This window comes from Pelobates fuscus, chromosome 13 (assembly GCF_036172605.1).
Source record: "Pelobates fuscus isolate aPelFus1 chromosome 13, aPelFus1.pri, whole genome shotgun sequence".
NCBI lineage: Eukaryota > Metazoa > Chordata > Amphibia > Anura > Pelobatidae > Pelobates > Pelobates fuscus.
In genome coordinates, this window is record NC_086329.1 from 109,440,632 (window position 1) to 109,455,362 (window position 14,731).

General features: G+C 45.6%; 1 protein-coding gene across 1 annotated transcript; it reads right to left on the reverse strand.

The window, feature by feature from the left end:
* Positions 1-310: 310 nt before the first annotated feature.
* LOC134582699 (olfactory receptor 1361-like) lies at positions 311-1,255 on the reverse strand. Its single transcript, XM_063439344.1, has one exon. The coding sequence runs from the start codon at positions 1,253-1,255 to the stop codon at positions 311-313; it is 945 nt and encodes a 314-aa protein (XP_063295414.1).
* Positions 1,256-14,731: the final 13,476 nt, after the last annotated feature.

Below are 14,731 nucleotides of genomic sequence, written 5' to 3' on the forward strand. Positions count from 1 at the left end.
GTGTGGTAGGCCAAATATCTCCAGGTACAGAAAATATCTCTATTCACAACAACAGCAAAAATACACAAAAATACATAATTCCTATCATACTGAACAGAACCTCCACATTCAACCTATCCCCAGATGGCTTGGATCTGAGCGCTCAATATATCCAAACAGCGCTCAGATCCCACAAACATAGTCAAATCGCCATGGGGTTTAAGTTTAGCATGGGCTGATGAGAGGAGCCATAGTCACGAGGCTGGCAATCAGGCTTCTCCATAACCCAGTGGCGAGGTTAGTTTTGCCACAGTTTTATTTCTTAGAAATCTCAATAATTATGAATGAAAATGTGTCTGGTAAATATTCTCTGTATGGTGCCTTTAACAAGTTTATTTCTGATGCTGTAGACAATGGGATTCAGCATTGGTGTAACCGTTGTGTAGAGAAGGGAAATATCTTTGTCTGTTTTAGGAGAGTATGCAGAATGTGGCTGAAGATACATGGACATGATGGTAGTGTAATAGAGACTGACCACGATGAGGTGGGATGCGCAGGTTGAGAAAACTTTATGACGTCCATCAGAAGAATGAATGTTTAATATTGTTGAAATAATGTGAATATAAGACACTAGTGTTAACAAGAAGGAACACGTCACAATAACAACAACAGAGACATACATTGCAATCTCATTAATCAAGGGGTCAGAGCAAGACATTCGAAAGAAAGGAGGCCCCTCACAAAAAAAGTGGTTAACATGGTGGGACCTGCAAAAGGGCAGTTTAAAAGTTAAGACAACATGGACACAGGAATTTATTATACAGACTGTCCAGCAACCGGTTGTTAGAGAGATGCACAATTTCCTGTTCATGATAACATTGTAGTGTAATGGTTTACAGATAGCTGCGTATCGATCGAAGGACATGACTGCCAGCAGTAAACATTCTGTTGCACCAAGAACTAAAGATATGAACATCTGAGTTGCACAACCTAACAGTGAAATTTTTCCATCATCAACTAAAGTGTTTGCCAAAAGTTGGGGTATTACAGTAGAGGAGAAACAGATGTCAATGAAGGCGAGATTACTGAGGAAGAAATACATTGGGGTCTGGAGCTGAGTATTTAGTCTCACAGCTACAATAAGCAAAGTGTTTCCTACTAGAGTGGCTACATACATAGCCAGAAACAGGGAGAAGAAAATAGCTTGTAGGTACGGGATGGTCGACAGACCAAGGAGGGTGAATCCATTCTCAGCCGTCTGGTTTGTTTCATTCATTCATAACGGTTTTCACAATGTGCCTAAATAAGAAAAAAAATCAGGTAATAAAAAACATTCCCTCATGCCCTCCACTCCTAAATTAAAGACTTTACCTTGATTCAAGAAATTTCATAAAATTTCCAACGTGTTTGAGATGTGCTCTTAAATTCCAGGATCCTACATTTCCATTCTTCTCTTTTAAATACATGTGCTTGTTGTACGTTATGAGAGATGACAAATATCCTTATTCTACCTAGTGAATTGGATATATTTCAACACAGTAAATGTTTGTGCTCTAATGATTGTCCTTATATAAGTGATTGGCATGTACTGATTAATCTCAGATGTAGAGTCTACTGAAGCTCATCATGGGATTTGAGTCTCCCACGGCACCAATATCATTAATATTCTCGAGACCAGCTGTTTCATCCAAGGATATAATATTTCAGCTTTCCTTGTCTGTAGACCTGTAACATGTATTTAACTTAAAAGTATATAATAACCAAACACACTACTTGTATATAGTGCCACCACATCATAGTGCAGAGTGACCCCTAGATAAACTCTAAATAGACAATGCATGAAACGAAAACCTGATGGGAGATTATACAGAGCCCTGAAATATTGGGCAAAAACTTTACCTCTCTGATGGAGAGATATTAACTTTGTTTCCCTCAATTATTTGGCTTCTCTTTTTAAACTTAAGTCTCTCCGAAACATACTTGCTAACTCTATTATCCCCATGGTACCAACGTTGGTTCAATTTTATTATGGCGTTGTTTGTTTTTATTTCTAATTTATTTTTTATTTCCAATTGTGTCTCTCTGATTTGAGCTGATCATAGATCTGTAATCATTTTTCTATTTTCTTGCTCCAATTTAGCTAAAACAATATACAAATTGTGGCAAACTGCCATTTGCCACTGGGCATTGGAGAGGACTGATCGCTAGCCTCCTGCCCTGCGACTATGGCCCTGGGATGTATTGCCCTTTAAGAATTACATTTGGGCATAATGGATTTTTGAATGCTGTTCCTGGCCCTTTAAATGTTTGTAAATATGATTTTTATTGAAACGAAAGGTTCACAGTGAGACTCACAGGTCTCCAATTACATTTGAGTCAAGTAATCAGGACACAACATGTGTCAGAACAAGAGAAAAGAATAGACATGGGATGGATCACAATCATTTGGGCGCACAGGCCCTCAGTATCATTGGACTCGCAGGTCCCTAGTAGTCTTCTCTAAGATATCGGTCTACAAGTTAAATGTTAGTGTTACGGTTACCCTTAGTCTTGCTGAGAGCTGGACCGCTTAGTCATCTGGATTCCTATTGCTGAAGAGGGGGAGAAGCTGCTTTCCAAGTATTCCATACGAGTCCTGTAAGTGTAGAATAATCCCACTAGCTATAGCACAGCTAGGATACCCTTTTGCCCACAAAACGAGTCAAGGCTGCGATTTGAGGGTCAAACAAGAACTGAGGACTGGAATACCCAGCCTGCTTTTTATTAGGATTCAGTACAGAAAGAACACACCCAGGGGGAGGCATAAAATCACCAATCCTGTACAGGGTACAACCCACACATCCCCTCCCCTCAGATAACCAGTTAACATAATTAAAACGTACATTATTTTACCCACGTTCTGGATGTACCCCAAAAACAGGGGGTACAGCTTGTCCAGGGGACCAACATACTTAAAAATCAGTCCATTTGGATGAACGGTTCGGGAGTTATGCCGTTCCCAAGTTTTGACCGACCGCACAGACCAACTAGCCGAAAATAGTTCCATACGTTTTGGCCTTGCGGTCGGTCTTCGTTCGTACGGTGAAAGACAGGAAATTCGTGCCATCCAGTCGAATCTCGGTGTTCGCTGAAATCCCCATAGACGATTAAGTATAACTACCGAACGGTGGGGCGTTCGGCATTTTCAGTACGAATTTATGGAGGTCTGGAGGACTCAACGGTGTTCGCCTGTTCGCGTATCCGTTTTTAGTTCCATGCGGTTACAGGCAAACACCGCTGTTCGCACGTAAGATGGCCGCGAACACGTGCAAAGTCCCGAAATGGCGGCCACCTATACGCTTACACAAGGGATTCGTGCTAAATCATCCGAACGGCTACAAAGGTATAAAAAATAGTACTTAAAGGCATACAATAAACTAAGGCTTCTGTAACAGTTAGCTTCAACCATGTAATTTTTTGTTTTTGTAATATTGTTTTGTCAGTATAATTTTTTCTTCGATATACGTAGGAGAAAAACGTAAAGCATGTAATCGGGCATGCAGGCCCACATTATCGATGGACACACAGGTCCCTGTTGGTCGCAAGGTATCCACCCGCTACCGGTTGTTTCTGTGATCAGTTACACAATGTACCGTGTGTCTTATCCGTGTCTAGCAGAGTTTTTGTCGCATTTAGAGCATTATAAACATTGTACTGTAATGACGTGTTTATTATCTATATTGTGAGACAGGTTGATCTTTTTGATAGTCAGTGGTGTTTGTCGTCAGCTCATCAGTGTTATTTGAGCCTGTACCTGCATTGTTTTACGAAACCTGTATTGTTTCATACCGTGACTGTCGCCCGGAACGTATGGTTACGTTATCTGAGATTGTTCTCTGTTCTATGTCCGTGGATCCGCACCTCTCTAGTAGGTGTCTACAGAATGATTCAGGGCTGGGGGGGGGGTCAGGTAAGGAAGGAGGGATGGGGTTAGTCCTCTGTCCCTGTGGCGATTAGTTGTGTGTCCCTAGGTATGTGAGCAGTCATCAATGTCTGGAATTCTGGCTTAGCGGTCGTCAGTATCCAGTGGGTCCATATGTCGAGGTATGTCTGTTGTTGCGGTCCAGCCGCGTGCATGGTAAGATCCTCTATGGCTCTGAGATCTTCCATTTGGCTGAACCATGTGTGTATAGATGGGGTTTCTTTTTTCTTCCAGAACTGTGGGACTGTCTGTTTAGCAACGTTGAGGATTCGAATCGTGAGTGATTTTTTATATTTGGATGTCGGAGTTGTCGTATGATGGAGTAGCATGATGAGAATCGTGACAATATTGTGTGAATAGTGCGCCAGAAGGGCTGTATTAGTTCGCAGTCCCACCATATGTGTATGAGTGTGCCTATTGTCTTGTCACATCTCCAGCAGAGGCGAGTCTCGTTAGTGTGTATGTGGTGTGCTGTGGCTGGCGTGCGGTACCACCGTGTAAGCAACTTGTAAGCCGTCTCTTGGCTTTTGCTAAAAACGGAGCAATGATGTATGATATTGCACATCTTTTCCCATTCTTGGGTGCTGAATGTTTGGTTTAATGATTCCTCCCATTGCCCCATAAATTTAGGCAGTTCCCCTGGGGTTTGTGACTGGAGGAGGGAGTATAGGTGTGACACCCCGTGTGGTAGCGGATCTGGGTCTGTGCACAGCCTTTCGAAAATAGAGAGGTCCCTGGTCAGGGCTACTCCTTGCGGGAGGAGTCTCACATAACTGCGTAATTGTTCGTACCTAAACTGTGTTAGGAAGGGTTGAGGGGTCTCCCCACATATCTCTGTCAGGCTCTTCAGTCCTCGTCTGGTGCATACATGTCTCAGTCGTGGTAGAGGGTCTCCCACCAGGGCTCGCGGGTCTAGGCCCGGTGGGAAGTCTATGTTGTACGTGAGAGGTAGCAATGGGGATGGATATGTGGAGAGGGCATGGCGGCCTATGCTCCTCCGCCACACCATCAGTGTGGCTTTGGTGTAGGCTGAGTATCGTCCTTCCCCCTCTGCCCCCTTCGTGGGGAGCCACGGGAGAAGGGTGGCGGGCTTGCCCACCATTTCCTCCTCCGCTGTTTTCCAGAGCTTGGTGACCCCTGTTTTGGACCACTCCATAATGCGCTGTAGGTGGCATGCTTTGTAATATAGTGTGAAGTCTGGCAGGGCTAGTCCCCCTTTGTCTTTGGGTTGTGAGAGCAATGCGTATCTTAGTCTGGGTCTCCTACCATCCCAGACATAAGCCCCCTGTGCTCCCCTAAGTGTCTTGAAGAAGGAGGTTGGGATCACTATGGGTAGGGCCTGGAAGAGGTAGAGTAGTCTCGGCAAAAAATTCATTTTCACCACTTGTACTCTACCCAGCCAGGATATGTGAGGGAAGGCCCATTCTCTTAGTTCTTTCCGAAATTGGAGTAATAGTGGGGCGAAGTTTGCCGTGTATAGGTTCGCTGCTTTCGTCGTTAACCAGGTGCCAAGGTACCGAATTTTGTCTGGGGCCCATTGGAATGCATGACTCTGTTTTAGTTGGGTGGCCCTCTGCGTGGGCAGGTTAATATTTAGAATATAGGATTTTGAGAGGTTGATTTTCAGCCCCGATATTAGCCCATATGTTTGGAATGCCTGCACTAGGTTTGGTAGGGAGACCTCTGGGTGAGTTATAAAAAACAGTAGGTCATCCACGTATGCGGCTATTTTGTGGTGTGTGTCTCCTGTGTGGATTCCCGTGATGTCAGGGTGGTATCTGATAGTATTCAGGAAGGGTTCTAGGGCCAGGACAAACAATAATGGGGATAGAGGACAACCCTGTCGTGTGCCATTATAGATTGGGAAGGCCTCCGTAAGTGCCCCGTTTACCAGGACATGTGCCGTCGGCTGGGAGTAAAGGGGTTTGATCCAGCCCTGGAGGTGTGGTCCCATTCCCATGTGTGCCATGGTCCGGAACATGTAGTCCCAGCAGACCCGGTCAAAGGCCTTCTCCGTGTCCGTGGACAGCAGGAGAAGGCCCGTGTCTTCCCCTGTCGACCTATGCATGAGTGTGAGGGCTCGAATCGTATTATCCCTGGCTTCCCGTCCCATCACAAACCCCACCTGGTCCGCGTGGACCAGTCTGTGTATGTGCGTTTGGAGTCTGGTCGCCAGGACTTTTGCCAGCAGTTTGAGTTCATTATTGATGAGGGAGATAGGTCGGTAGTTTCCACAGTGTTCCCGATCCTTGCCCTCCTTAGGAATTATGGTGATGTGTGCCGTCAATGTCTGCTTGGGGATGTCATGTCCCTCCCTGATTGCATTGAACATGGTCAGTAACGGGGGTATAATACATTTGCATATCTCTTATAATATTTAATGGGTAGGCCGTCTGGGCCTGGGCTCTTCCCCGTTTTAGTGTGTTTGATCGCGAGTGCTAACTCCTCTATGGTAATGGGTAATGGGTAATCCTCTAGTTGGTCCACCACCGTTGTCGGTAAACAAGGGAGTGCATGGGATTGGAGGTAGTCGTCTATAGAGGAGTGGAGCTTGTGGGCGAGTGCGTCTGTTTGTGGTCTCGGTATTGAATACAGCTCTGCAAAGTATGCCCGAATGACCTCTTGTATCTTAGTGAGGTGTCTGTGTAGGGTCCCTCCCTTGTCCCGTATGCGGTCAATGTAGGTGTCTTGGCGCTTTTTATTGATCATGCGTGCTAGGAGCTTCCCACTTTTATTTCTGTTTATGGCAAAAAATGCCCTATGGTGCAGTGCCTCTCTATGGTGTTGGGAGTGTATAAGTGTAGTCAGTTCCCTCCGCAGGCAAAGGAGCGTCGCCTGGTGTGTGGGGAGTTGGAGGCGTTTGTTGAGGGCGTCTAGGTGTCGCATTTCTATCAGTGTTGTGGTCATCCGCGCCTCCCTCTGTCTCTTCAGGAGTGTGCTCTTTTGTATGAAATGTCCTCTAACTACGCTCTTGTATGCCTCCCACCGTATGATGGGGGAGGTCTGATCATTATTGTTTGTGAAATAGTCTTGTAATGTCGTATCTATCTCTGTCGCCACCTCGTGATTTGCGAGTAAAGCTTCGTTCAACCTCCATTTGGATATCTTTGGTCGGAATAGGGGGGATTTCAGAGTGATGGTCACCGGTGTGTGGTCTGACCACGTCGCGGTGCCCTGTTCGGCTCTGAGCACTAGCGGAAGGTGGTATTGTGTCATGAAGAGGTAGTCGATTCGGGTGTATGAGTTGTGGGGGTGGGAGTAGAAGGTATAATCCCTCTCGTCTGGATGTAATGCCCTCCAGCTGTATACCAGTTGTGCCTTAGCCAATAAAGTTCTGATCGCCGTGATGTGTTGTGTAGGGGTGTGGGTGTGTCCTATGGAGGAATCCCACTTAGGGTCCAGGGCCACATTTAAGTCACCCCCCAGTATCATAACGCCCTCTGTGAAGCTCTTAAGGGTGCGAAGTACCCGGGCTATAAAGCGATATTGGTTGCGATTTGGGACATATATGTTAGCAAATGTGTATATTGTGCCTGCTATCTCCCCTTTTATAAACGTGTAGCGACCCTCTGGGTCCGTCATCACTCCTGACTCTTTAAACGGAATGTGTTTGTGGAGGAGGATTGCAGTGCCTCTGGATTTGCCTCCCTGAAAATCACTGGAGTAGCCTATAGGGTAGTGGTGGTTTGTCAGTGTGGGTCTCGACCCTTCTCTGAAATGTGTCTCCTGGAGGAACACTATCGATGCCTTACTCTCTCATGGCTCCTGACCGTTTTTCAGGTTTGTTGAGACCTCTGGCGTTAAGAGAGAGTATTGTGATAGGGGCTGGGGCAATGGACATGGTCGGTGTCTTTCAGTCAGTTGTGTGTGTGTTCTGTCGCGTCTGTCAAGGGATCTTAGGTTAGCACAGGGATGGGGTGTAGGAAAATTTGGGGTAGCCGGGAAAGGGAAGGTCTGGGCCTGTATTACACAGTCCCGGTGTCGCTAAACAATCGCTGTGTGTAGCGATATCGGAGGAGAGCGTCGGGGGGCAGTAAATCCCCCTCTCCACAAAGGGGTGGAGGAGTACCGCTCACCTGAATCTTGTCGCTCGCTCCAGTAGGGCCGTCGAAGGAGTCCAAGAATTCCTAAGTGGGCAAAGCCCAGGGGACCAAGTGCGCTCACAAACCGGTCGTCACAGACCACCGTGGTCTCTCGGGGCTCCACCCAGTCAGGATCTTCCGTCTCCCCGACTTGAGGCTCGATCCATCTAGAATGTAGCATATGTGTTAACCTCACCGAAAAGTAACAGTAATTGCAACATGTTAAGCAGCCATAACATAAACAGTATAACATAACTCCCTTGTGTGTCCTTTCTGTGTAGGCCAGTGACTGGCTTGTCTCCCTTCCCCTTCCCTCCCCCCTTCCATATTCTCTTCCCTTCCTCCCCCCCTCCCCCGGGCTTCGAAGGCCAATTTGTGGCGTAAGTGGTGTGCCCCAGGGTGCAATCGATGATCTGTCCTTAGAATAGGTATGGAACTTGCCCGCCCTCCTCCCCCCATCTAGCGAGAGGTCCTTTGTGGTTCACACCCCCTTCCATTGCTTTGTGGATTCCAGATACCCCCCAGGGCCCTAGTTCCCCCCTCGCCAAACACCCTCCTCCCTCCCTCCTGACCCTCGCCCTGCCAGTACTTGCTGTGGAGAAGGGGTAAATAGATGTTCAGGCCGTGGCGGTGTGCCAACGGTGTGTCTTGAAGTTCAAGGGCGTATGTGCCCGCTTTGTCCGGAGGAGGTGAGGGAGAGAAGAAGATGCAAAATGCTAAATTAAGATGTAAATAAAGTCAAGCAGTATAGAGAGTTTGTGGGGAGTCCCAACATGTCCGTGCTATCAAAGTTATTGTCTTAAACAGCCTGTTAGTCGTTCTTGCTGGGAGTATGACCCCAAGAATGGGGGGGCCCGTGTTGTTCAGTTAGGTGTTCCCGCCGGTCTGATCGTTTGTGTGCGGGGGAGTCTCATTCGTTGGGGTCGGGGGCCAGAGGCATAAAAATTCAGCGGGTTTGGCCATGTCAGGGACTCTGGTGGCAGGTGGAATTCCCTCTGGAGTGCTGCGGCGTCTTCTTCACCTAGGACCGTAAAGGGGCTGGTGGGTGTTGCGACCTGTAGGCCCGTGGGGAAGCACCAGTGGTACCTCATGTTGGCTGCTTGTAATTGTCTGGTTAGGGGTTTCATCGCTCTCCTGAATGTTAGGGTTGCAGGGGATAGATCTGGGAACAGGTGTATCTCTGAGCCCTCTAGCAGGATTTTGTCAGCGCCCCTGGCCTTGCGGAGGATCTCCTCTTTCAGGGGGAAGCTCTCCAGGCAGCAGATGATATCTCTGGCTGGGCCTTCTGGGGGTCCCTGAGGCCTCAGTGCGCGGTGCGCTCGCACGAAGCTTATAGGTGTCTGGAGTGGCCGGGCCAGTAATTTATTGAATAGCTCTAATAACGTGGTCTGTATTGGTGTTCTCTTGTCCAGCTCCTCAGGCACCACTCTTAAGCATATATTTTGTCTCCTTCCCCTGTTGTCTAAATCCTCTATGTGTAATGCCATTTGCTGCAGTACCTTGTTGTGGGTTTGCAGTCTGTCTGTGTTCGCCGTCGGAGCTGCAGCCATGTGGTCGCTGTCTGCTTCTAGCTGGGCCACTTTCTGGCTGAGGCCTTGTATCTCTTCACGCAGCGCATGGAGTTCCGAGGTTATGGAGGTGCGGAGTTCGGCGTTCGCCGTTTTCAGGTCTGCTTTTGTGGGCAGTTGCTGCAGCATTGAGATCAGCTCTGGCGTGAATGTGGGGGAGATCTCGTGTGTCTGTTCCCCCTGCGGTGATCACGGGCGGGAAAGGCCTGAGGCCGTGGAGTCACTCGAGGCCTGTTGGTCCAGGTCTGCCTGTGGCACCAGGTATTGCTTCATGGAGGGGTTTGGGTTGCCTTTCAGGGTGTCCGCTGGCCGCTGGGCACATGATGTGCGGTGAGTTTTACCCATTTTAAGCTTTAGGCTGTGCTGTCGGTGAGGTGTTTTGCTGAGCCTGCGGGGAGCTCACGGATTAGGCTGCCATCTTCTCGGACCTCCAAGCCCCTTTAAATGCTTTGGAGCAGGGTTACAACATTTAAACTGGCACTTTGAATGCAGTCGAAGTGCCGAAGTCGTCGGAGTGCCGAATTCGTCGAAGTGGCCGCCATTCGACAAACGAACACGTGGCGGCGGCCATTTTAACTTATTCGAACGCGGTCAGCGGTGTGTGTAGCCAAATCTATGGAACTGTTTCCGGCTACCCAATTGCACGAACACCGCTGACCCATACCTACTTCGACACCGCGGCTGGAGACTAAGTACCGTTCGAAGATTCGAACGCTCGTTCAAATGGGACTTAGTCATTTTCTCGGTGCAAAATAGACCGACCACACAGCCCAAATCCATGGAACTGTTTTGGGCATGAAAATGTGCTTGCGATCGGTCATAAAGGACTTCCAGCTAACTCTTTAACCCCTGGATGGAATTGGCTGAATTTTGGACATGTTTGTAAGTAAAGTGTGCTGATTGATAATATGTGACTTTTATTAATATTGGATGTGTAGTTTTGGAGTTATAAAAATGCATAAAAATGTATAAGTTTTAGCTTGGAGATAATTGAGTAGATACAGTAAGAAACTCAATTATCTCCCAAGCACAGGGGAGGGAATCTGTGGGATGTAACCGTTATCTGGTTGGTTAATGCCTAATTGCCTGTGGGCGTCTCCCTTGCAGGGGAGCACTGCATAAAAGCAGAGTACCTGCCATTAAACATGAGTTCTTCTTCACCCTCAATCTAGAGTCCTGTCTCTTATTGGGGGAATTGCTATATCACTACAAGGGCTTGCTATGCTCTGCATGATCCCTTGGATAATCACATCTTAGCTCTTGTAAGAGCTTGTTCCTGCTTCACTCTCTTGGAGGAGAGGTTCACCCACTGGAACCTGGAGCCTTGTCGTAGGTCCAGGGTGGGTAGGAGACGGCGAGACCCCAACCAAGCTGCGGCGGTTCGTGGGGTTGTGGTGTCTGGCGGAGCGCTTGGAGCCCTCTGTAATCGCTAGGAGCATCCTTCAACGGAGGTACCCAGTCGGGGTGCCAGGTGATCCGTTACACAAATCATTTAAATCTTTCCCGTGGGATTTCTTGTGTTGGCCCCCAACTTAATTAGAATACCTCGCATGAAGCTGTTGAAGGCGCACCATATGGTGCCTCCCAAAACCTTATTATTGTCATTATTCAAAAATAATTCTTCAGCCTGTCTTAGCAGATACTTCCGGGTTTCATCTGAATGTATACGTTCTTCATTAAGCCTCCAGGAAGTTCTGCCCTCCCTTTGCCCAAGTATTGGGGCATGATCAGACCAGGTAATTATATAAATTTTTGATTTCTGAAATACAACCAGGTTACAACTTTTAGTAAAAAAATGATAAATTCTTGAATAAGATTTGTTAACTTTCAAAAAAAAAAAAAGTAAAATCGAATAAAACGCCATTGGTGTGCTCCACCAGTCTTCCAATGGGTCTCCTGCACAAAGCTTAAATCGGATTTGTTTTTTACTGTAGAGTCATATAAATAGCCTCTTTTTTGAGGTGTATTGAGACTCTGTGCGTTGATTGAAAAGACTTTTAATGTCATCTATACAGAGCCCGCCGAAGTGACCCCTGCCAACAACTCACACAACCGGGAAAAGACATAGACACAACAGACAATCTTACATTCAGTCTTAAGACTGTCTAAATAGACAGAATCCTAGCCTATATCTCTATCTAGGCTAAATCACAGTTGCTGACAGAATCAGGGTACTACGTGGAGTCTAATGCATTCAATGTTCCTTCCCAATCTACCTCTCCCAGAGAAAAATAAATAAATAAAATGAATAAATAATAAAAAAAAACAAAAAAAACACAACAATACTTCTCCCTTCGCAAATTTCTTAACGTTTCTTAAAATGTAATTTTTCCTTCATATTTAAGTAAAATCCCTCATACACTCTCTCTCACCAATATTTCCTATAATAGACTTTCTTTTTCCTTCTTTAAATTTTGTGTGATATATTCTAAACCATATAAAGTGCGTTCCAAACATTCATTCTATGTGTTAAATTTAAATACGTGTTAAGTGCTGATTTACTCATTAAACAATTATTATCTTCTGGTATCCCTTTCACCCGCACATTGTTTCTCCGGGATCTCTCTTCAACATCAGCGACTTTGTCTTCCAAATTCTCAACGTGATTTCAGCAGAGCATTTTGTGTTTGTAGTAATTTTAATTCTAAGTGTATTTTACTAATTTGCTTCTCCTGTTCAAAAAAGCTTTTCGTTTAACACCCCTATTTTTTCCCTTTACTTTCGAGATATGCGTGATAGTCATTCTTCATTTTGTGTAGAAGTGGCTGCTTAGGGCGAGATTGACTAAGCAGTACCCTCTTTGCTATGAAAGAAATTGGTTGAAGCCAGGATTAAGTCTCAAGGCGTTTTAACCCACCCAAACACTTCAACCTACAGCTGAACTTCATGCAGGATGTGAAGTAACTGCGTGGGATACTATTAACACATCACCGTACTTATTGACAAAAGAAAAGATTGGTTCGAGTGAGGATTAAACCTCAAGACGCAATTAGCTACAGAGATATTCCAAACACGTTTTAACCTACTGATATGTTCAGAACCGAAGTGCAAGTTTTAATTATTCTTCAATTAGTGGGCAGTTTCTCAATCATTGGAAAATGCTGACACTTTGTATTTAGAGTTCCCACGCTGAAATACGTGGAATTCCAGGTTAGAGCTGGCCTTCTGGACAAGAATATTCAAAGGACGAAAAGGAGGGACAACCTGCATTGCAGACTGTGACGGTAGAAGTCTGTATCACAGTCCAATATTCCCTTTTTCCCCATAGAAGCCTATTCCCAATAATCCACAGGGATAAATATCGCTGGTATCGCCAAATAATCCACACATGAGCCAAAGCTTAATGCTGGAAAAAGACTGATTTACTGGAAGCAACAGGCATTCAATTTATACAATAGCAGACTCCTCATCTGGGTCAGGCTAGATAATTGGGTTTCAGCAACATACTAAACTTAATTATCTGCTGGCCAGAAATATTAAATGTTTTAACATTTAGAAAAGTACTTTCTGCATCATATACAACTATAACAATTACATCCCTGGGTATCTGAGGATACTGGGAGTCACATATCCAAATCTCACGAAAATCCGTTTGGTAGTTTCCGTGTCGCATCGTGTGGAAGTTTGACCGGCTCGCCATGTGGTGGTATCCGATTTAGAGTTCCATGAAATCAGCAGCAAGAGCCGGTCTCCGTTCGCGCCTAATTACACGAAAACTACCATACGAATGTTGCAGCTTGTTATATGAAAATGGTCCCCTTGTTCGGTAGATTTGAACTCCAGAATGCCGGTTTGATTCGTTGGATGGAAAGTAGTCAGCTGGGACTTCCATAATGACCGGACGTTCGCGTGGTTGCCATGCCGAAAACAGTTCCAGGCAATTCAAGTGTAAGTCCCGCTGACCGCATTGGGGAGATTTAAGATGGCCGCCATCCTTTGTTCTTGCCACGTGTTCGTATGCCGAATGGCAGCCACCTAGGAACACTCAATTCATTTGCGGTTTTCACAACGTTCCAAATTCTGATTGCTACCCAGGGTGGTCTCCGTTCAGTAGAACGAATACATTCCTCAAACACATAGTAAAAAAACGAATCGGTTAAAAGCATTTAAACAGCAGGGAGAGGATATAACCGAAGGCACACAGGTAAGTATATGGAAATCCTTCACACAGACACTTTTACCTTATTTTATTGGTCTGCCCGAGTCATGTTCCTTCTTCTCTTATTACATTATTGGAAGAGAAATACTGAAACCAGTTGGCATGGAAAGAGATTTTGTCAAACTGTACAGAATGAATATGGAATTGTCAGTAATACAACTACATTTCAGCATTGTGGGTCATGGACTTAGAGAAGAAGCTACAAGGATGGCCACTTACACCGGAGCAGTAAATGTGTTAGGAGTTGCTGTGTCGGCTCTCACATCTACAAATTACCTGGTATGGAAGCTCAGAATAAGTTCATGAAAAAGGATCCCTGGGAGACGATGCAAGAGTTCCCACCGGCAGCTGATCCAGCAAGGATCAATGGGAGAAAAAGGACAAAAAAACAATAGCTGAAATCTCCACAGAAGATACATTATGCCTCTATTCCACCTACCCTTTAAATGTGCCAGCTTCATATCCAATTGGTTGCCCTGCCTGCTCTCCAGCCAATCACGGAGCGGAACGTGGGGGAGTTAGTTGTACAGCTGTTCTCAGTTTTTCTGATATTCAAGTGGAAATGACGTGACTGAAGTGCCACCTCATCACTTCCATGTGTACATCACCAATCTTTTTTTTTTTTTTTTCAATTCTTTATTTTTCTGTGCAAGTGCTTGACAGACATATTTAACGTGCCACAGCAGCACACATACGCTTATCATAGACAGTATCATGGCACATGTACATTGCACATTTTTTTATATGAGACATAACTGAGTAGAATACGGCATGAGATATGAAAAACATAAATGGTTGATACATCATACTTATCCAACTAACAATATACGTGGTAGGTTTAAGAGTTATCAGATTATGCAGGCTTAATCCAAGGATTTATGACATTAATGATTGTACGATTTGATACAGAAGTAGTTGAGAACACAGGCAGACCCCATACAGTGTGGTTGCTGGCCATGTCAAGGATATAACAATATAACAA

Bases quoted from the DNA above. Each gene is read 5' to 3' on its own strand.
- LOC134582699 (XM_063439344.1), bottom strand. From the start codon at position 1,255: ATGAATGAAACAAACCAGACGGCTGAGAATGGATTCACCCTCCTTGGT.